Source organism: Drosophila gunungcola (assembly GCF_025200985.1).
Source record: "Drosophila gunungcola strain Sukarami chromosome 2L unlocalized genomic scaffold, Dgunungcola_SK_2 000007F, whole genome shotgun sequence".
NCBI lineage: Eukaryota > Metazoa > Arthropoda > Insecta > Diptera > Drosophilidae > Drosophila > Drosophila gunungcola.
Genome location: NW_026453162.1, coordinates 3,424,910 through 3,447,049, shown reverse-complemented (window position 1 = coordinate 3,447,049; position 22,140 = coordinate 3,424,910). Strand labels below are relative to the sequence as shown.

The following is a 22,140-nucleotide window of genomic DNA, read 5'->3' as shown; positions in this document are numbered from 1 at the left end:
TTTGATCAAGAATTAAATACTCTACAAATCTTAATAGGTTTTAGAAGTGGACTCCGCTGTACTCTCTTTCTTGATCTAGTCAACCGATAGTTTTATAAATAAAACAAGAAAGAAAGCAAACTTGGATAATCCGAAGTTTATATACCCTTGCAGCTTTGCAAAAACTAAATATTCCTTAAAACATCTAAGTTTGGATTTGTATGCGTATATGGTTAAAAACATTGTATCTATGATGACTTTTAGCTCAAGTATTCATTCGTTCATATGGCAGCTATATGATATTGTTTTCCGATTTATTTAAAATTAAATTTGTTTTAAAATTAATTTTTTGCTAAATTTCGATTGCTTCCATGGGAGCTATATGTTATATCCGTCCGGATTTTAAAATAAAAAATTATAACTATGCCTTGAAGAACTAAAAAAAAATCAAAAACAGCAAAGTTATAATTTGTTTTCGTTGTTTCCGATTTTTGCAATGGGAGTTATATGATACACTCATCCGATCCGGCTCGTTCCGACTTATATACTATCTATAGAAAGACAACTTTTGGAAAAGTTTCATGCAGATAGATTTAAAACTGAGAGAATAGTTTGCAAAGAAACGGACGGACAGACGAACATGACTTAATCCCCTAGTGATGCTGATCAATAATATATATACTTTTTGTAGTCAGAAATGTCTCCTTCACTGCGTTGCAAACTTTTGACTAATATTATAATACCCTCTACAAGGTTGTAAAAAACTTGATAGAAAACTCATTATTACACTTAATATCATGGACAACGGGATACATTTCAACCGGTAAAACACTTAAAACACCACCAATAAATTCTTGCTGCAAAATCTTATTGGAACGCTTTAAAACTGTTTTTTTTTATACTTATTAAAACTTTTTAAAAAATGGGTTTTTGGCCAATGAATGTGGTTGTTGGCCCCATAGTGCAATGATGCGACTAGTCTACAAACCTGTGTCAAATAGGCCACCTCATTTTCGAGGGCCCGGTTTTCATAAAGGTTTTTGAGTTTTCGTTCAAACGGTTTTGGTAAAATCGAAGTGTTTCGCATTTTAAAAGTTAAGTAAAAGTTCGCCACTTTTAATATTACAGATTCTCTTTTTTTTAAAAACTTTTGATCAAATCTAAGGTATTAATGAGGTTTAGGCTTTGGGTAACTTTTGTGCAAGGCCATTATTTTTTAAATTAAAATAAATGGCACAAAATCTAAAAAGAGTTCCCATTAAGATTTTAACATAGATTATTAAAGAATTTAGCCAAAAGATTTTTAAAGCAAATTACTTTGAAATCGGAGCTGATTTGTTGCAAGCCAGGAGATTTTAAGAAACATCCAAAATGAAAATGGGTAAAACTATGTCTTTTAATACAATAACACACTTTTAGAGGACTGGAATCGAGACCTAATCATAAAATTAAAGGCCAAGAAAAGCTTTTTTTTAAAAACCACACGGTTAACCCTACTCAGTAAAAAGCTCTGCGAAAGCTCCCCACGATAATCTCGAACAGCTGACTTTAGCAAAACATTTTGTTTTTCGATTTGGTTTGGGGCCGTCACATCAGTCATATACGAGATACGGAAGTCCAGAACACGGAGAAGGGCGCGAGATGCGGACGCCGTGCGTAACCATAGTACAAACTATAATTCCAATAAGTTAGACTAGAGCGGAACCAGGCCCCATTCCCGTCACCCGACCCCGTCCTAATATAACTTTTAAGTAAGTAACTACTCAACGAACAACGGCAGCAAAACAACAACCGCAAAAGCGGGAATTAAATCTGTCACGCTCTCGTTTACAAGCGTCGTAATCTGTTTGCATAGTGACTGGCGGAGAGCCAAACGTGCCGTTATTTTCCATTCATTCATCGGGTGGGAGATTCCTCTCTCTGTTACATAAAGTCCTTGCGCACACCTTCTCTCTTGCCATTGCGCTCTTGTTCGCATTGCTTGAGAGTCAGGAGCGGATCGATGTAGGGCTAGGGGTATGGCTAGTGTTATATGGTTTGAGGATATATTTTGTCAGTAACACAGATATTAAAACGAAATATTGAAATAAATTTCATCATTATCGCATCCCCAGTTTACGAAAGTTCCCCCAAAAGCCTACATACATAAGTAGATCCGCCCCTGGTAAAAGTGCAATGTGTTGGGACTTGCATTGGCTGCACTCCTCCCACCAACAGGTGCCTCGCAGCCAAGGCTGCAAATATTGTCGCCCTCTCCCGCTCACTCGGCTGAGGGTCAAGATCGTTGCGAAGAAATGCTCCCCGAAGCCTAATAATTGTGCATCCCGCCGAATGCCATGTTCGAATTTAGAATCTGCTCTCATCGCACGGCTAGTTTCAGTGCGGCGTTTGGCGAAAGCGAATATCGGCATCGAGATCCCCATAATTCACAGCAAGTATCCTCCAACTTGACCATGGCCAGCTCAGGACTCCCGCCCCTCGCGGTCAGTCCCTTGGAATAGGTAGAAAGACTCTTGCTTTCTCGACGTCGTTGTTGTTGTTTTGTTGTTGTTGTCGTTGTTTGCTTGGGTTGGGCAATAGCTGAAGATTTGCTCCGTTCTCCGTTCTGGCCAGGATTAATGTGATGGTGCCGCAGGCTGTTAAGCTGTTCCAGGCGTCGGTGAGCCAGTGGCGACGCGGGCTCAGCGGTGGAAAGCTGCATCCAATGGCCAAGGGAGCGCTCACGTACGCGGTCATGTGGCCCGCGGGCAGCCTGATTCAGCAGGCGCTGGAGGGACGCAAGATCCGTAAGTATCCCCTCCGCATCGCATCCATAACCACCTCCTGCTCCGCCCACATAACCACTCCTACGCTAACGATTCGCAGGAGACTACGACTGGGCCAGGGCGCTCCGCTTCAGCCTGTTCGGAGCCCTGTACGTGGCGCCCACTCTGTACGGTTGGGTGCGGCTCACCAGCGCCATGTGGCCACAGACCAATCTGCGCACGGGCATCGTTAAGGCCATCACGGAGCAGCTATCCTACGGACCCTTCGCCTGCGTCAGCTTTTTCATGGGCATGAGCCTCCTGGAACTGAAGACCTTCACCGAGGCCGTGGACGAGACGAAGGAAAAGGCGGCGCCCACGTACAAGGTAACGCCTATTCAGCTCCTCGCTACTCCCCTTCGCTTACAGCCATCTCATTACTAACAATCCAGGTCGGCGTGTGCATCTGGCCCTTTCTGCAGACCATCAACTTTTCGTTGGTGCCTGAGCACAACCGCGTGGTGTTCGTAAGCATCTGCAGTCTGATGTGGACCATCTTCCTGGCCTACATGAAGACACGCCACGAGGAGCCGTCGGATTCTGCGGGTCTGCCCTGTTCATAGTTGCTTCCAATAGTCGTTTTCGTTACATGTTGTGTGTCCCCTAGACCAATTGATGAATTAGATAGCGTTAGCGTACTTGAATCGGTATTTTAATGGGGCTAGCAGAGTCCTTCAGCTGGTTAGACCAGGTGGTGAGCGACCCACGATCAGCTGGCCCACCCACAGCGAAGATGGCGTCTTGGAGCTGCCCACCGTCTCTACGATCCAGTCCACGTAGGCGGAAACCTCGGTAAAGACGCCTGGGAAAGGTGGTCGGGCGCAGGGCTTGATGCTCCAGGATACGATTCCCACCTGGGTGTCGGTGCCAGTGAGGAGCAGCGGACCGCCGGAGTCGCCGCTGCACTGGCCCTTTCCGCCCTCAGGCAATCCCGCGCAGATCTGGGTTCCGTGCAGCTGGGTCTGGTGGCGCTCGCTGCACTCCGCATCGCTGAACACTTGCAGTTGGACTTTCTGCAGATCCCGCTGGACCAAACCGCCAGTCTGAAATTGAAGGAGATAGATTACTAATGGATCCCCCGAGGGCTGACCAACTTTCCCACCGCATTCAGACCCCAGCCCGCGAGAACGGCACTGGCGTTTCCGGGCGTGACTTGATGAGGCTCTGGCAATCGCACTGGCTGGACACGCTTGGTAAGAGTGACGGATTGCGCCAGCTGAAGCAAGGCGATGTCGTTGACGTACTTGTCCTGCGGCTCGTAGCCTGGGTGGACGAAGATCGCGGCCACGCGGACCAGCTGGCTGGAGTTACGCGCCAGGCTCTGGCTGCCGTACTGCAGGTCAAGCTGCTCGGGAGAGGAGCTGCGCACGCAGTGAGCGGCGGTCAGGATCCAGTCCGAGTTCAGCAGCGTGGCGCCGCAGGAGTGGTGACCACTTTTCGACCGGCGCAGCGAGACCACAAAGGGTAACTCCCCCGGGGCGGCGGTTGTGCCGTTTACGATCTTTCCATTATCCCCGGAGGCTCTTGCAAGGATGGTGCAGGTGGCCAGGAGCAGCAGCGCTAGCCTTTCGGACGGAGCCATGTTTGTGTGCGGCCCGCTAGAAGAGCAGGGCAATTTATAGGGAACTATGGGCCCGTATATATGTGTTGTGTTGGGACGAGCTGGCCATGCAGTTGCGGGCGGGACCTATTAGCCATGCTAATGATATGCCAACCGCGCGATTGCGACTCCGCAGGTCCGAGATTGCGATGACGGGCCCACTGCTGTGGCAGAACCTCAAGGTGTTCGTCACCCGCTACCCGATAATGCGCGGCATGATATCTTACAGCCTGATCTGGCCCACTGGCAGTCTCATCCAGCAGACCGTGGAGGGCAGGCGCTGGGGTGAGTCCGGTCAACTGTCAGCTAGCTGGACATTTTCATCCTTTTATCTTGCAGGCACCTACGACTGGTGGCGCGTGCTCCGGTTCAGCATGTACGGCGGACTCTTCGTGGCGCCCACTCTCTACGGCTGGGTCAAGGTGGGTAACTGTGTCCGTGCCAGCGTTGTTCCATTTCCAGTCCTCCGCAGATCTCCAGCGCCATGTGGCCGCAGACGTCGTTGAGGACGGGCGTCATCAAGGCGGCGGTTGAGTCGATCTCTTACACCCCGGGCGCCATGACATGCTTTTACTTTATCATGAGCTTGCTGGAGTCCAAGACGGTGGAGGAGGCGGTGGCCGAGGTCGGCAAGAAGTTCCTGCCCACCTACAAGGTATTTTTGAGTGGAGTCCGATTGAAAACAGCTGTGAAATTCATTCTCCAAAGGTGGCACTGTCCGTATGGCCTTTGGTGGCCACCATCAACTTCACCCTGGTCCCCGAGCGCAATCGCGTGCCCTTCATTAGTGCCTGCAGCCTGTGTTGGACCTGTTTCTTAGCGTACATGAAGCACCTGGAGCACCACGAGGTGGAAGGCGCTATTTAGTAATCGTGTTGTTTTAAAATATATTGGTAGTTAAAATAACATAATTAGTTTACCTGCGGTCACACTAGCGCTGTCTGTACATTTGTGTATTATGTGCTGTCCCCACTGCGTCTGTTGTTGCGATAGTTGTGTCCTCAGAGCACATCCGACATCCGATAACACCTGATCTGAACAGCTGTGGCTTGCCTTCAAGCCGTCATTTTAAAATGAGCGCACTTTTATCGATGTTTTACAAAACTTTTGCTAAATTCCCTATATTTGAGGTTTATGGCTTTTCTAACGGTTGCCGCTTGATAAAATGTTGTTTTTCTCTGACATAATATCAGCATACATTCGAATAACATTTTTTTCTATTTTAATTTACGTTATGGTTTTTGAAGTTTTAATTTTGGTATTATTTGCAAATGGTTTTTATTATTAATGTTTTTTATTTTGTTGTATAATATTTATAATTATTGTTAAAAATTGTTTCATTTTTGGTATTATCTTCTTTTTGCTAAGTTTTTTTTTTGCTGAAATGGTGCAGGAAGAGAAGAGGGCATCGCACGATTATTGTTACAAAAAATTGTTGAATTTTGCCTGCATATATATTTTGGATATCGACAACATTCACGAAACCGATAATATTATGATAGCATTCACGAACGCGTTGTTTTTCGATAAGCGTTAAGATAGTTTGCTCCTCCCTATCTAGGTAATGTTGCCAGATCGGCCCGACATTTTAAAATGACTGCTAAAAAGCAAACTATTTTGGTCATATTTTGCAAGATATTGCTATAAAAAAAGGGGATTCAAGGTCACTGCTATATATAGCCGCAATGTTCGAAATCAGGAAAGAATCGAAAGAAAGTTGTTTGGTTTCGGAGTAATGGGGGTGAAAGTGCGTAAAAATTGTATTCTTATATCGGAGCACTGTTGTATTTTGGCTTTAAATACGCGTCCAATGACGCCTAGGTCATCTCAATCCGATAATCCATTCAAAAGATTTTCAACAAATAAGATGTTTAGAGCATTTTTCAAATTACGACGTATGTCCTTTAAGTTATTTGCACGGTAAAATTTTTGATTTAGGGTCTTAAACCCTCTTTACAGGATTAAACAGCTTGCGCTAAAGAACGTTTTTTCTATTACTTTGTGGAAGCCCGCTAGTTTAACGGGAAAACGGCTAAAAATATAGACTTCACACGCCCACAACTTCCAAACGACGCTACGGGCACGTACTATATATCGTTGAGCAGGTATTTTAAGGGCTATTTCTGTTTCCTTGGCATAATTTCTTAAAGTTAAATAATTACAAAATTATACCTAAAAACTGGTTTCCTCATTCACATTATAGCGAGTTTTTTTTGAAAACGCCACTAACGATTTCATTTTATTTTGTGACGAAAACTTATTAATATATTTACAACATTTAAAATTTTTTTTCGGTATTGCACAAAGAAAAGGTTTTACATACCAAAACGTTGTGAAAATTAAATGGTCCAGGGAAGGACGGTGAAATTAACATAGTGACATTTTTTAAATTGGAGCTCTTCCGATCGGGTTTGTTTAAAACACGTGTTAAAAAGGTATTGTCAAATGTTTATCACATTGCCTTAACTTAATTGGTTTAAATACAGCAGTTTAAGATTAATTTTAATTTTTATTTTATGTTTTAGATTTTTTTTTAGCAAAATATATAAAAACGGCCCTAAAGATTTTGTTTTTTCTTTTTTCGTTTATAGCCCTTGAGATTTCCTCACTTTTGGTATATAACACATGTTTCCAAAAAATCGTTTTCGGTTATAATTAAGCAACAAAAACGCCAACTTGCAAAGCGTATTATAATTTTAATCAAAGTTTGAAATGCAGTGAAGGAGACATTTCCGAGCCTATTAAGTATATATATTCTAGATCAGCATCACAAGGAGAGTCGATCTAGCCATGTCCGCCTGTCAGTCTATCCGTCCGTTTCTATGCAAACTAGTCTCTCAGTTTTAAAGCTATCTGCATGAAACTTTCCCAAAAGTTGTCTTTCTATTGCAGGTAGTATATAAGTCGGAACAAGCCGGATCGGACGACTATAGCATATAGCTCACATAGGAACAATCGGAAAAATAAATAAAAAAAATTATAACTTTGGTGTTTTTTAATTTTTTTTGTTCTTCGGGATATAGTAATAGTTAAATATTTCAGAATTACGGTTTAAATTTCATCAAAATCGGACGACTATAACATAAAGCTGTAATGGGAATTTAACTTTTTTTTTGTATTTTTTTTTTAAATTCTTTTTGACTAATTGTTAATTTGACAGTTCAGAATTACGCTTTTAATTTTATTAAAGTCGGATGAGGTGATCATATACATAGCTGCCATAAAAACTATCGAATAATTGAGCTGCAAATCATCATGGCTTCAATGTTTTTAAACATATACGCAAGAAAATCATAATTTTAATATTTTTAAGAATATTTAATTTTTGCATTAGCTGCAAGGGTATATGAACTTCGACTTGCCAAAGTTTGCTTCCTTTCTTGTTTTTAAATCAATCGCTTTTTTCTTTTGCCTAATCGATTGCATATAATTTCAAAAACATCCTGTGAAAGTGCCAAGATCGTGCCTAAAATAGTATTTGAATGGCAGCGTTATTAAGAGCGACCACTCGCAGACATGTACCGTTGCACCTAAAACTTTAACCGCGTTTATCTCGAAACGACATTTTTGAAAACGGCTGACATCATAACTCGACTACAAGCTGACCGATCGGTTTTAAATTAACACTTAATCATCTTAAATGGGTTCTACCTACAAACTTTTGGATTGGTGAAAAATCGTCCATTTGGTAGAATTTAAAAATGAATTTTTTTTACCCAAAATAACGACTTTTTTTATTGCTTTTGTACAGCTACAGATTTATTATTAGAAAGGAAGCAAACTTCGGCCAGCCGAAGTTCATATACCCTTGCAGCTATTGCAAAAACTAAATATTCTTGAAAACATTAAAATTATGATTTATTTGCGTATGTGTTTAAAAACATTGAAGCTATGATAATTTTTAGCCTAATTATTCGATATGGCAGCTTCATGATATCGTTTTCCGATTTTAATAAAATTAAAAGCGTAATTCTGAACTGTCAAATTATTAATAAGCCAAAAAGAATTTAAAAAAAAAATAAAAAAGTAACATTTAAAAAAAAAATTTATATATTTTTATTGTTTCCATGGGAGCTATATGATATAGTCGTCTGATTTTGATGAAATTTAAACCGTAACTCTGAAATATTTAACCATTACTATATGTCGAAGAACCTAAAAAAAAAATAAAAAACAGAAAAGTTATAATTTTGTTAAATTTATTTTTCCGATTGTTCCTATGGGAGCTATATGCTATAGTCGTCCGATCCAGATCCTGCAATAAAAAGACAACTTTTGGTGAAGTTTCATGCAGATAGCTTTTAAACTGAGAGACTAGTTTGCTTAGAAACGGACGGACAGACGGACATGGCATTTAGTCGAATGTTTATTCATTTTTCGACACAAAATTTAATTTAAAAAATGTTGTACGTTGAAGGTGCGATCCTCACGACTTTTTTACCTCGTTAAGATGTTTTTATACCCTTGCAGAGGGTATTATAATTTCAGTCAGAAGTTTGCAACGCAGTGAAGGAGACGTTTCCGACCCTATAAAGTATATATTCTTGATCAGCATCACTAGTAGAGTCGATCTAGCCATGTCCGTCTGTCCGTCTGTCCGTCCGTTTATATGCAAACTAGTCTCTCAGTTTTTAAGCTATCTGCATGAAACTTTCCCAAAAGTTGTCTTTCTATTGCAGGTAGTATATAAGTCGGAGCGAGCCTGATCGGACGACTATAGCATATAGCTCCCATAGGAACAATCGGAAAAATAAATGAAAAAAAATTATAACTTTTCTGTTTTTTAATTTTTTTTTAGTTCTTCGAGATATAGTAATGGATAAATATTTCAGAATTACGGTTTAAATTTCATCAAAATCGGACGACTATAGCATATAGCTCCCATAGGAACAATCATAAAAGTAAATAAAAAAAAATTATAACTTTGGTGTTTCTAAATTTTTTTATAAGTTCTTCGACATATAGTAATGGATAAATATTTCAGAATTACGGTTAAAATTTCATCAAAATAGGACGACTATATCATATAGCTCCAATAGAAATAATAACATTATATAAAATAACTACCTAATAATGAGCAAATCATCATTGCTTCAATGTTTTTAGACATATACGCAAGTAAATCATAATTTTTTTTGTTTTCAAAAATATTTAATTCTTGCAATAGCTGTAAGGGTATATAAACTTCGGCTTGCCGAAGTTTGCTTCCTTTCTTGTTTTCGATAAATTAAATAGCAGCGAAGTTATAATTAATCCGATACGGAACGTTCTGACTAAAATCGAAACATCGATAGAAAGATTACTATTGGGAAAGTTTTATTCAAATGGCTTTAAAACTGAGAGACTCCTGGTGAGAGTCAAGAATGTTTATATTTTTAGGTTCGGAAGTGTCTCCTTCACTGCGTTGAAATCTTTTATTTAAGATTATAATACCCCCTGCCAGGGTATAAAAACGTTATGAGTGTTTTCACATAAGAGGGCTGTGCAACAATCTTGCCGAAGACTGACCGCTGAGTAATTAGTCATATTTCTCGCCCGCTCAACGGCGATTAAAGATTATGTAAACTATCACGCCATGATCGCCCGCAAAAGAGGAATGCGTGCCACATGCAAAATGAGGAAGCGTCCGCGGCGGGCGGATACCACTAGTAATGACTATATGGGTGCGGTTCGCCTCACAATATTGTTAGTTGTGCAGGGTGCTACTTTCACTTGGTCATGGTCATGGCCACGGTGTGTTGGCTTTGGGCTAGGATAGCTCTAATCACTGGGTGATTATCACATTTTACAGGCAGCCTGTTTCCCGCATACATGAGGAAGTCTGGCCTTGGTTTATTGTTTGTAATTTGTCATGGAATTTGAATTCGAAAACGAAAACAGAGAAGCAGAAAAAAAAAACAGACGGCGAACGAAAGACCAACTGACTGATTTCAGCTGCTTGCAGGCACAATTTGTTGTCGAGGGATTGGAAAAAGGGAGAAATGTACTAAAAGGCATGCGGATGACATGGGAAGCCCCAACCAATTTTTCCAGCCCATGCAGATAAGTTCACCACGCAACTGTACAAACAGGCAGACAATAGGCTAAGAATAGATTCGTATCTTGCAGATACTATTGCTCGATATTATTGGAAACTTACCCTTTTTCAATCGCTACTTAATTAAGAGCGTAATTCTGAAATTTTAAACCATTACTATGTTTAAAAGAATTTAAAAAAAATTATTCAAGATAGGCAGCTATTGTAAAAATTAAATGTTCTTGAAAACACTTTACTGACGATTTTTATGCGTATAGCTTAAAAACATTTATGATTTCAGCCTAATTATTCGATTGTTCCTATGACAGCTATATGAATTCGTTTTCCGTTTTGAATTAAATTAAAATCGTGAATCGAAACTATCAGATTATTTATTTCCAATAGAAATTAAAAAAAACAAGAAAGAAAGCAAACTTCGCAAGCCGAAGTTCATATACCCTTCAAGCTATTGTAAGAACTAAACGTTTAGAAAACATTAAAATTATGATTTACTTGCGTTTATGTCTAAAAACATTGAAGCTATGATATGCAGCTCAATTATTAGATAGTTATTTTATATATTTTACTATTTCTATGGGAGCTGTATGATATAGTCGTCCGATTTTGTTGTAATTTAAACCGTAATTCTAAAATATTTAACCATTACTATATGTCGAAGAACTAAAAAAAAAAATTAGAAAACAGCAAAGTTATAATTTTTTTTATTTATATAAAAATAGCTATATGCTATAGTCGTCCGATCCGGCTCGTTCCGACTTATATACTACCTGCAATAGAAAGACAAGTTTTGGGAAAGTTTCATTCAGCTTTAAAACTGAGAGACTAGTTTGCGTAGAAACGGACGGACAGACGGACAGAAGGACAGACGGACATGGCTAGATCGACTCGCCTAGTGATACTGATCAAGATATATATACATTATAGGGTCGGAAATGTCTCCTTCACTGCTTTGCAAACTTCTGACTGAAATTATAATACCCTCTGCAAGGGTATAAAAACAAAAATAGGAAAGGTAATTTAAAAAAAAAAATTTTTTTTAATATACCGTTCTCATGGGAGCTATTGATATAGTCGTCCGATTTTCATGAAATTTAAACCGTAGCTCTGAAATATTTACCCATTTCTACATCTCGAAGAACCAAAGCAAAAATTAAGAAACAACAAATTTTCATTTGTTTTTCCGATTGTTCTTATGGGAGCTATATGCTACAGTCGTCCGATCCGGCTCGTTCCGACTTATGTACTACCTGTAACAGGAAGACAACTTTTGGGAACGTTTCCTGCAGATAGCTTTAAAACTAAGAGACTAGTTTGTGTTAAAACATGGCTAGAACGACTCTCCTAGTGGTGCTGATCAAGAATCTACATACTTTATAGGGTCTGAAATGTCTCCTTCACTGCGTTGCAAACTTCTGACTGAAATTATAATAACCTCTGCAAGGGTATAAAAATAGAGAGGTTTTTTTTATGTTTTTTTTTTAATCTTTCCATGGGAGCAATTTGTATTTTACAAACTGAAACCCTAGACAACGTCTACACTGTATCTTGCAACGATCAACGAAGTCAACGATCTTTAACTGTAGCGTGAATTTTATTTTTGTAATGTGTACTGAATTGACGGTTGAAACGAAAATAAATATTTTACAACAAGAAATATAAAGCTGCGAAAAATTAAATCGAAATTCCCTTCATTATTACATTTTTTATTTTATTTTTTTTTTCAAGAAAAACAAGAAGAAACGGTTTAGTTGAGTTCCCCGACTATTAGATACCAGTTACTCAGCTAACAAAATTCAAAATATTATAAGTTCTATCCCAGAAAACATTCGGGTTTCAGCTGGCGCCATCTGTCGGACTACATTGACAACAATACAAGCAAAGTGCTCGCACTTCTTAGTGTGAGTAATTTGCACGGCTTTCTTCATAAATGAAGAATACTCGTTCGTTTGGGACAAAGAAACACCGCTAGGTTATTTTTTCATACCTTAGCAGATAGGGTAGAGAAAAACTGTCTTAATTTCGGAATTGTGTGTAAATGGTAATGTCTATTAATTAACATTGATGTTTTTGTTCAAAATTTCTTTTCTCCCTAATTTTGAATTAATCTTACCTACAGAAATAAAATTTTATATAAAAAGCTTTGTACGCAACTTGCAAAAATATTGTATACTAAATTCAAAGTATTATTTTTGTTGTATTGTCCTTTGTGTCAAATATATAAATAAATTTTTTTTTGTATTTACGTAACTTTGAACCTTCTCAATTTGAATATAAAAATAGTAAATAGTAACTAAAATGTAACACACTGTGATTTATCAGCACGTAAAATATATTAATATTGGAATCTACTAAGTTATTGTTTTGGGTTCATAAATTAGTAATACTTTTATAAATTCTTATGCAGAAAGATTTTGGCTAAGCCTCACATCAAGGCGCTATTTTAAAATTTATAAATATATTTTAATGAACCCTATACACCATGCAAACCAGAAATCATTATAAGGTTTTTATTTACAGAATGTTCAACCATCAGCGATTCGTAAACTACAAGACATATTGGGGGCCCAAGGCCAGGCGATAGTTGTATTCCTCGAAAAGTTCCGGGGCCACTCGGAACGGCTGATCCATCAGGGACAGGCGGATGGGCGTTTGGCAGGAGGGCGTGGCATAGGCGGGCGTGGGCGGGGCAGATGGCGGAGGCGATTCGTAAACGGCAGCCGGTTGTGGTGATGGTACTGCCTGGCTGATATATTCCACCTGAGTGGCCGGTTTCGATGGCAGTGGAGTGGACAGGTAGATTATGGGTTGGTAAACGATTTGTGCCGGCGGGGACCCAACGTAATTCGGCTGTGCGGCTTGGCTGTACTCTGGCGTCTTGCCATAGACCTCGGAGGTGCTTCCAGGCTGGGTGTAGCTGGGTGCCGGCGGATCGTAGCTGGGAGCCAGTGGGGCAGGAGTGTTGTCATAATTAGGAGCAGGTGGCGCAGGAGCTTCGTAAGAAGGAGCAGGTGGCGCAGAGGCTTCGTATGAAGGAGCAGGTGGCGCAGAGGCTTCGTATGAAGGAGCAGGTGGGGCAGAGGCTTCGTAAGATGGAGCTGGTGGTGCCACGTAGCCCGCATTGCCATCTCCGGGACCATTGTACTCGGGGTTGGGTGAGACATACCCTCCGTTGGGCAAGCCTCCATAGCCGTCAGCGCCGTAGGAAGAACTCGGAGGTGCCACATAGCTGTTCTGGGGCTGCGGCGACTGACCACAGCCTCCGGCACACTGGCCACAGGGAGTGGGGGAGGGGAAGAGATCGGGGAGTTTCTTGAACAGCTTCAGCTGCTTGAAGGGATCCAGATCCTCGAGCTGGAGGCCATTGCAGTTGTTGGCAACGGCGGCCGCGTTGGAAACCGGAGTTGGTGGGTACAGCACATTGTTGTTGCAGCAGTTATTGTTGCGGGGAAAGAGGTCATCCCACCACTTGAGTAGCGAGCGGTTCGTTCGCTTTAGAGGCTCGTTTGGGGCCACCAAAGGTCCCCGGTCCGCCATCATGTAGTAGAGGGGCTCACCCGGTGCCGCAATCGTATTCGACCCGCCCTCCTTTTGGGCAGAGGTGGACATTTTGGGCAGAGCGAAAGCCATCGCCAGCAGGCTCAGAGTCAACGATCTACTTGTGGAGTGCAGCATTTTGCGACGCTTTAACCTCGCGAGGCAAACTCTTAATTCCAACTACCAAGTCGAATTGCTGCCACTGTCAGCTAGAGCTTCCAGAAATACGGCGGATTAGTGCAAGGTCAGCAACTGATACCTTCTGACGGGGCATAATAGTTTACTCAAGAACCACGACGTCTGGCATTAAAATATTATTTTATATATAAGCTGCTCAATTTCAATTTAACCAGCCAATTCAAAATGTATTTTCCCGAAATCATGAAATCTTTAGAGGAAAGGGTAGCAAAAGTGCTTGTAAGCCAACTAGCTGTTAAATGGATCAGTGGAATGAGGAAATTTAAACTGCAACTTGAGCTTTGCAAAACCCACATCTAACCCAATTCTGGTAAGACTTAATCGACAGGTGTCCCATTTAATCACTGGTTCAAGAGTCCCAATAAACTCACTTGGAGGCCAATGACTTTGTGTTACTTTGTTGTTGCGTTGCTTTCTTTATTATTTATTCAAATTGTTCTCTTACGTGCTCGAAATAAGCAAACGGAAGCGAAACATAAGCATGAGGTTCCTGATTTTTCCGCGGAGCGTGACTGTGACTGACTTGGCTTCAAGCCGGTATAAGCCTGGCCACTCGAAAGCAAAATGCACATTGACGAACGGAAGTTGATCGAAAAAAAAAACAAATAAAATACATTATTACTTCCTATAGGGACCAATGGCATATCCATCACTTATTCATCGCATTTCACAAACGCCTAGGCTGTTTAAATCTAACAGGTCGTCTGTTAGGCTGAAATATAATATATCAGGTAATTAAGCAATTTCAGCAAGAGATTTCCAAATATACCAAACCAATACAAAACAATTGTTTGTGAGTTTAACATGAAGAAAAATGTCGCAACTTTTTTAACTTGAAAATGGCTTGGATGTTCTAAATAATGGCGCAAATTTGATTCCAACTGCAACATGACAAATTTGGCATTGGTCAAGTTATACAAGATTTTGATCCAAACCCAAAGAAAAAATCAAGAAAACCGCTGCTGATTACAGAAAATCAATTGATTTGGATGTAATACCGATTTTGCCTATACACTCATAAAAATAATTTGAAATGAAATCGCCCATATTTAAAGGGAACATTTTCTTATAACAAGAAAAATTGGGACTTAATATTAGAAAAATCGTCATAGAATTTTTTTTAGGCTAACTTTCTTTAAAAGATGAATTTTCCTTAAATCTAGGACGATTTCATGCAAGCATATGCCAACATTTTGCTCAAATATATGAGGGCCAAATTGTAGAACAAAAAGTCATCAAACATTTTCTGGAACCAAGAAAAATCGTACAATCGTTAAAGTTCTATAAAAGCTCGACTTGCACTTAAAAATGTTGGAAGCTGAGGGGCGTAGGCTCTACCTTTCGGAAAGTCATACGATTTTTATTTTTTGTTATTTAAGTGTTTTTAATAGATCTCTTACTTAACTAATGTTAAGTGTAAATTTTTTCATACTACGTCTGACCGAGTTGTTATCGCAATGCAAAGGCAATAAATAGATAAATTGTTGTTTATAAATTTAATAAACAAAAATCAATAAATTAAAAAAATTGTTTCAAATAAAATTTACTAACTCTTTATTTTTTAATTTAATATTAAGTTTAAATAAAAAACAAGAAAGAAAGCAAACTTCGGCAAGCCGAAGTTCATATACCCTTGCAGCTTTTGCAAGAATTAAATACTTTTGATAACGTTAAAATTATGATTTACTTGCGTATATGTTGAAAAACATTGAAGCTATGACGATTTGCAGCTCAATTTTAGATAGTTATTTTATATTTTTTTATTAATTCTATGTTATAGTCCTCCGATTTTGATGAAATTTAAAACGGAATTCTAAAATATTTAAACTTTTCAATATGTCGAAGAACTAAAAAAAAAATGACTAGATCGACTCGCCTAGTGATGCTGATCAAGAATATATATACTTTATAGGGTCGGAAATGTCTCCTTCACTGCGTTGCAAACTTCTGACTGAAATTATAATACCCTCTGCAAGGGTATAATAAATCAAAACATAAAAATATTGTGCTTATGGGTAGCGTAAATTGACAAATTTTATTTTACACTCATAGAAATTTCTTCTTAAAATCCAGAAAAACCGCCTGTGAATTCTCGCCAAAGGGGAGTCGCCTTTATTTGAAGAAAATTTCTTTCTTAAATTAATGGTGATTTCCTTCTTCAAACAAGAAATACAGCTCTTAAACCAAGAAATATTATTTCTAAAATCAAGAAATAGCATTTCTTAAGTCAAGAAATAGCATTTCTTAAGTCAAGAAAAAATATTTCTTGTTTCAAGAAAAAATTATTTCCCAAAATTAAATATTCTTGAAAACATTAAAATTATGGTTTACTTGCGTATATGTTTAAAATCATTAAAGCTATTATGACTTGCAGCTTTATAATATCGTTTTCCGATTTTAATAGAATTAAAAGCGTAATTCTGAGCTGTCAAATTATTTATAAGTCAAAAAGAATTTAAAACAAGAAAGGTTGCAAACTTCGGCAAGCCGAAGTTCATAAACCCTTGCAGCTATTGCAAAAATTAAATATTCTTTTAGACATTAAAATTATGATTTACTTGCTTGTATGTTTAAAAGCATTGAAGCTTTGATGAATTGCAGCTATTATTTGAGTTCCTATGGCAGCTATATGATATCGTTTTCCGATTTTAATAAATTTAAAAGCGTAATTCTAAAATGTCAAATAATTAAATAATCAAAACAAATTTCTAAAAAAATTACAAAATAAAACAAGAAAGGAAGCAAACTTCGCCAAGCCGAAGTTCATATACCCTTGCAACTATTGCGAGAATTAAATATTTTTAATAACATTAAAATTATGATTTACTTGCGTATATGTTTAAAAACATTGAAGCTATGATGATTTGCAGCTCAATTATTAGATAGTTATTTTATATTTTTATTATTTCTATGGGAGCTGTATGATATAGTCGTCCGATTTTGTTGCAATTTAAACCGTAATTCTAAAATATTTAATCATTTCTATATGTCGAAGAACTGATAGGAAAATTTAAAAACAGCAAAGTTAAAAATAAGTATTTTTAAAATATTTGAAAAGGTCGAAAAAATTGGTTAAAAACATTTTTTGTTTAAAGTTGACTCCGTTTTGTTATTTTAAATTATTTTTTTTGAAAGTGGTCATCCCGATAACGGCATCTTTACTAAGGAAGAATTTATTTAAATTTTTTCCGGTCTCTACAAGGAGAGTTTTGAGTTTTTTTTGTATTTTTATACCCTTGCAGAGGGTATTAAAATTTTGGTCAGAAGTTTGTAACGTAGTGAGGGAGACGTTTCCGACCCCAAAAAGTATATATATTCTTGATCAGGAATAGGGAGTCGATACAGCCATGTCGGTCTGTCCGTTTGTCTGTCGGTTTCAATACCGTTTGCAAGCTCAGTTTAAAAGCATGTGTACGCAGATCAGTTTGAAAAGCGTCCGATCGGACGTCTATATTCTATAGCTCCTATAGGACCTGTCGGATATAGCTTTCAAGAATTTAAGATATTTCGCGCAGTGTAAAAGCTTTTGACATGCTTCTTTCAAAATCGTTTTTACGTTTAACGTTTTTCAGCTGTTTCGTGCCTGTTATATTATTATCTCCAGTTTAGATTTTGGTCATCGATTGCTTATTTTGCTAGAAAAATGAAAAGGGCATAAAAACAGGTGAAAGCGTAATTTACACTTCTAATAAAATTGGTACCATACAAACAATATTGAGTGTCATTTTCTGTACCAGGAAGTTCAACTGCACTGAAAAGCCAATGTTTGATCTCTGGAGGATTTTGTCGATTTAAATTTCTGCCTGTCTTATCAATTTTTGTCTGTGTATTTAAAATTGAATATATTAATGATACGGCTAAATAGTTTGGTAACTCATGAAAACCTGCAAAGAACTTGGTGAGAAGCTAAAATAATAGGTCTGAGCGCATTAGCTTTGAAAACTTGTATTAAACTTTATTTATTTAAGGGATCCAATTACATATAGAGGTGCTATAGCTGCTGCAGGTATCTGTGCTTCTGGGGGACTCGTCCACTGGAGCGTGGATTGTGCCGCTTGCGTTTGTCGGGCTTGAGCAGCTCCGCCGCCTTGCTGACGAGTGCCTGAATCTCGGGGGCGTCGGCGGAAACGTCGGCGTCCGCGTCTGGGAGGGGTGTGGTCACCGCCGGCTCTTCGTCCTTGTCAATATCTTCGGCAGAGTCTTCGTCCTCGGGACTATCGCGGGCTTCACTTACATTGGAATTGGCATCGGGCTGATCTGAGCTGGAAGGCGTGGTGCTGCTGGAGAAGTTCAGCTTCGAAGATCTGCCGGAGTGGGCCTCAGCACTTGGAGCAGCTTCTGTGGTCGAGGTGCCTTCAGCGCCCTGGTTGAATTTGAATACCCGCTGAAAGAAGTTGCCATTGGACGCTGGCACGTTGGGAGCCGGCGCTGCCAGGATTCGGTTGAAAGGATTGAACGGGTTGAGGGCTCCGAAGGGGCCGAAGGGGTTCAGACCCATGCCCAGCTGCATTCCCATGCCGAAGGGGCCGCCCACCTGGTGCTCCATGTCGTATCCCGGGCCACCCATCTGAGGAGCCATGCCAAAGGGACTGCCCAACTGGCCAGCCATCCCAAATCCTCCTCCTCCTCCTCCTCCGAAGGGACCTGCCACTGGCCCCGTATCCAGGCCAAAGGGCGTGGCCATGGGCGGGCTCCTCAGTATTCCCATTCCCGGTGAGGCTCTCGGCAGAGCAAAGTAGGGGGTCGGCTGGGGTCGTTGTCCGTAGCACGGCATGCTTATGATAACCGGCTGGAAGCTTGGACAGGAGGTACTGTAGCTGACCCCGTTGTCCGGCTGCATGGGGCATTGGAAGGGCTGGGCAGGGGCACTGCACCCACTGCAGTATGGATTGGGAGGGGGCGACACCTCAGACTGGTATGAGTACGTTGGCGGTGGAGGCGGCAGAGTTGGTGGGGCAGGAGCCTCCGGGTATTGGGTATTGTAGGGACTGTAGCCGGACGCCATTTGACCGACCATTGGTTCCACCACTGGAACCGAAGCCTGAGACATTTGCTCCTGGTTGTTGCCAGCGGCAGCCACGGCGTCCTGTGTTGGAGAGCCCGATCCCGACAAACTGCTGTAGAAAGCCTTCATTACCGGATCGTTTTCTGGATTCTCCGTGTGGGACAACGGCACCCACATCAACTGATCTCGAGGATCCGTCTGGCGGGGCTGTGGGTCGAGAGCGTCCCGCCTAAATCCTGCGTCCGGCCAGGCCTGCACTTCGTCTTCCAACCCAAATCGATGCCGGCTGTTACCGACTACGCCGAACTCCATGGGGCGGCTCGACGATCGCGGAGGCGCTGAAGGATCAGGCGCAGGGGGCGTGGCCGTTGGGCCTGGGCCAGCTGCAGCTCCTGGTGCAGCTGCTGGCGGGCTGCCCACAAGTGGGTGAGAAAGTTGTGGCAGGCCAGACGACTGCGCCGGAGATGCAGGCGGATGGGCAGCCAAGGGGTTTCCGTAGAGTCCGTACTGGGCATGGGGCTGGTGCTGCTGAGGAAGAGGCTGCCGCTGGAGCTCCTCCTGGTGTGACGTCGGACCCGCTGATGGCTGGACTTGATGAAGGGGATCTCCTGGGAGTGTCTGCTGTGGATACGACCCGCCTCCAAAGGCGGGAGGAAAGGGAAAGTTGTGTCCGGCAGGATGGGGGTTTGTCGGGGGCGAAAACTGTGGGGTGGGGCTCTGGGACTCGTTTCCGGGGCCAGTGGACTCCGCTCCCCGGCACATGTAGAAGGGCTCCCCCTCGCCCCCCTGGTGCCTCACCTCCACGCAGCTTTGCTGTCCACTGCCGTCGGCGAAGTTAGCTCCGCGGCACATGTAGTACGGCTCGTCCTTCGGGCTACTTGGCCTGATCTCCACGCAGATGGTCGTCATGGTGCGCTTGCTGCGATGCCTGCTGCTTACTTCGCCGGCTCCATATGCAGTTGCAGTTGCTGTTGCTGTTGCAGGCACCGACAGCCCGATGAGCAGCCATGTCCCGAGGAACAGCAGCTTGAGGTTCTGTGGATAAGTTCCCATGTTCTTCTTCCGCTCACTGACTTCCGCTTGTAACTGGGCAGCGCTTTTATAGTCTTCCGCTTCTGTTATGGATGGAGTCCATTAGAACTGCAGTTTTACTGACAACTCACAACCAACTTCCACGGCTTACCCAACTAAGTTCCCCGTAGAGATCTTTCGAAATCTCCTCTTGCCTGAGTTAAGGTTTCCTCTACAAATTGCACTGGTAATCGGAGTTTTGTTCGCTTGAAAATCGTTTCACTGAATAAAAAGCAATGCAGGGAAAACTTTCGAACGGACCTGGCCAAGAGGTTTCCACTCATGACGGCAACACACTTCCGTTGGCGGGGTAGATGGAATTTAAAGACAACACAGTCGATGGTAAACAGGACCAATCGGGATCTTAGCTAATTAAAAAGGGTCTCACAAACTTTATTTGTTTGATTATTTTTAAGTATAAATAACCAACTTAAGATTTGATTAACACTGAAAAATAAATATCTGTGCCATGTTTAAATTCATATTCATGGTGTGGTAGAGCATTCGCTGGCAGACTTCTCTAAAATTTAAAACCGCCTTGCTGAACCCCGCAAATTTTGGCTTGTGCAGTTCAACAAACTTCTCAGGTGTCTTCCGATTATCAATGGTCAGCACTTTCAATGAGTCTGGGACAAATGAGCCAACCGTTTGCAAAGTGCTCGACATTAGCCAAAGCGGACATTAAATCGGTCAGTCGGTCAGCAAGTGTTAGATAGTTGGGAGTGTATGCCATTTCGTTGTAACTGACCTGACCCTTTTGTAAGCAAAAACCCTGAAGGGCCCTCCTCCAGTTCCCTGAGATGACTAATGAGCCATCAGAGTGCGTGTTTTGGAGACATCAAATTAGACCAGTTCGGTTTCGTCATCATTTCATTTAACAAGAGCCCTTGAAACTTTAGGGCTTACGCAATATGTTCCTTTGGCTGGAGTTTTAAGTTGCAGCTATTAGTAAGCTAGTTGTGTTCTTGGTTTTTTACCATTTGAAAAACTGGGAAAACTGATGATTCTCAGGGTGTAGATGTTTTTGCATTCTTCGACAGATAAATCCGTATATATTCGATTTACCAGCGTATGGATGAGTTTAATTAAGCGATAATTGAGATAAAAATATAAGATTAGTTTCGATTTTGGGGCTTATATTTTTAAAGCTTATATTTTTAAAGCTGTAAATTGTAATGGCGGAGCTTAATTTTAATACATTTTTATACCCTTGCAGAGGGTATAATAATTTCAGTCAGAATTTTACACGCAATTTCTACGCAAACTAGTCCCTCAGTTTTAAAGCTATCTGCATGAATCTTTCTGTTGCAGGTAGTACATAAGTCGGAACGAGCCGGATCGGACGACTATAGCATATAGCTCCCATAGGAACAATCGGAAAAATAAATGAAAAAAATTATAACTTTGCTTTTTTTATTTTTTTTTTGTAGTTCTTCGAGCTGCAAGTCATCGTAGCTTCAATGTTTTTAAACATAAACCCAAGTACCATAAATCATAATTTTAATGTTTTCAAGAATATTTAATTCGGCTTGCCTAAGTTTGCTTCCTTCTTGTTTGTTAATTTTATCGAGCGCTAACAGCTTTTTTATTTTAAGGTGAAAAGCGTGAATTACTGCACCGGAAAACCAGACATTCGTCACTGACAGATTTTGTCGATTTAATTTTATAAACCAAAGTTGTCGATCTCGTATACATTTTTATGGAACCAATTAAAAATATGATATAATATTTGCCCTGCCCTGACGTTTTCAAGATATTATGTTTCTTAAAAACCTTTTTATATTTTTATTGATCGCAGTAAATTTCGTCTGGGTACCGCATTTGGCAGTAAAAAATCGATATAATTTTGTATTAAGCGAATACATTTTCGAACTAAATGTCAGTGGTACACTGACATAAATCTTACAACTCT

At 40.7% G+C, this 22,140-nt stretch overlaps 4 protein-coding genes across 6 annotated transcripts; 1 reads left to right on the top strand and 3 right to left on the bottom strand.

The window, feature by feature from the left end:
• Window positions 1–1,537: 1,537 nt before the first annotated feature.
• On the top strand, window positions 1,538–5,312 carry LOC128253169 (mpv17-like protein). Of its 3 annotated transcripts, XM_052981388.1 has the most exons (5): window positions 1,746–2,410; window positions 4,520–4,668; window positions 4,723–4,805; window positions 4,856–5,038; window positions 5,092–5,312. In XM_052981388.1, the coding sequence occupies exons 1-5, from the start codon at window positions 2,316–2,318 to the stop codon at window positions 5,248–5,250; spliced, it is 669 nt and encodes a 222-aa protein (XP_052837348.1). In that variant the 5' UTR covers window positions 1,746–2,315; the 3' UTR covers window positions 5,251–5,312. The 3 variants fall into 3 exon arrangements, with proteins under 3 accessions (XP_052837349.1, XP_052837348.1, XP_052837347.1); XM_052981389.1 differs by lacking the exons at window positions 1,746–2,410; window positions 4,520–4,668; window positions 4,723–4,805; window positions 4,856–5,038; window positions 5,092–5,312 and adding exons at window positions 1,538–1,730; window positions 2,593–2,765; window positions 2,845–3,110; window positions 3,176–3,427; XM_052981387.1 differs by lacking the exons at window positions 4,520–4,668; window positions 4,723–4,805; window positions 4,856–5,038; window positions 5,092–5,312 and adding exons at window positions 2,593–2,765; window positions 2,845–3,110; window positions 3,176–3,427 and having other exon boundaries at window positions 2,079–2,410.
• On the bottom strand, window positions 3,402–5,095 carry LOC128253165 (trypsin-1). Its single transcript, XM_052981382.1, has 2 exons — window positions 3,886–5,095; window positions 3,402–3,826 (listed from the first exon to the last, which is right to left on the bottom strand). Exons 1-2 carry the CDS (start codon window positions 4,363–4,365, stop codon window positions 3,458–3,460), a joined length of 849 nt encoding a protein of 282 aa, XP_052837342.1. The 5' UTR covers window positions 4,366–5,095; the 3' UTR covers window positions 3,402–3,457.
• Window positions 5,313–12,913: 7,601 nt separating the features above from the next.
• LOC128253153 (uncharacterized) lies at window positions 12,914–14,129 on the bottom strand. Its single transcript, XM_052981363.1, has one exon. It carries the CDS (start codon window positions 14,090–14,092, stop codon window positions 12,965–12,967), a length of 1,128 nt encoding a protein of 375 aa, XP_052837323.1. The 5' UTR covers window positions 14,093–14,129; the 3' UTR covers window positions 12,914–12,964.
• A 3,971-nt stretch (window positions 14,130–18,100) lies between these two features.
• On the bottom strand, window positions 18,101–20,576 carry LOC128253134 (uncharacterized). Its single transcript, XM_052981311.1, has 2 exons — window positions 20,341–20,576; window positions 18,101–20,272 (listed from the first exon to the last, which is right to left on the bottom strand). Exon 2 carries the CDS (start codon window positions 20,208–20,210, stop codon window positions 18,144–18,146), a length of 2,067 nt encoding a protein of 688 aa, XP_052837271.1. The 5' UTR covers window positions 20,211–20,272; window positions 20,341–20,576; the 3' UTR covers window positions 18,101–18,143.
• Between the last annotated feature and the right edge of the window lie 1,564 nt (window positions 20,577–22,140).

Coding starts and splice junctions, on each gene's coding strand:
- LOC128253153 (XM_052981363.1), bottom strand. CDS start 14,092: ATGCTGCACTCCACAAGTAGATCGTTGACTCTGAGCCTGCTGGCGATG.
- LOC128253134 (XM_052981311.1), bottom strand. CDS start 20,210: ATGGGAACTTATCCACAGAACCTCAAGCTGCTGTTCCTCGGGACATGG.
- LOC128253169 (XM_052981387.1), top strand. CDS start 2,316: ATGTTCGAATTTAGAATCTGCTCTCATCGCACGGCTAGTTTCAGTGCG. Junction 2,411..2,592: donor CGAGATCCCCATAATTCACA/GCAAGTATCCTC, acceptor CGTTCTGGCCAG/GATTAATGTGATGGTGCCGC. Junction 3,111..3,175: donor AGGCGGCGCCCACGTACAAG/GTAACGCCTATT, acceptor CTAACAATCCAG/GTCGGCGTGTGCATCTGGCC.
- LOC128253165 (XM_052981382.1), bottom strand. CDS start 4,365: ATGGCTCCGTCCGAAAGGCTAGCGCTGCTGCTCCTGGCCACCTGCACC. Junction 3,827..3,885: donor CGGGCTGGGGTCTGAATGCG/GTGGGAAAGTTG, acceptor CTTCAATTTCAG/ACTGGCGGTTTGGTCCAGCG.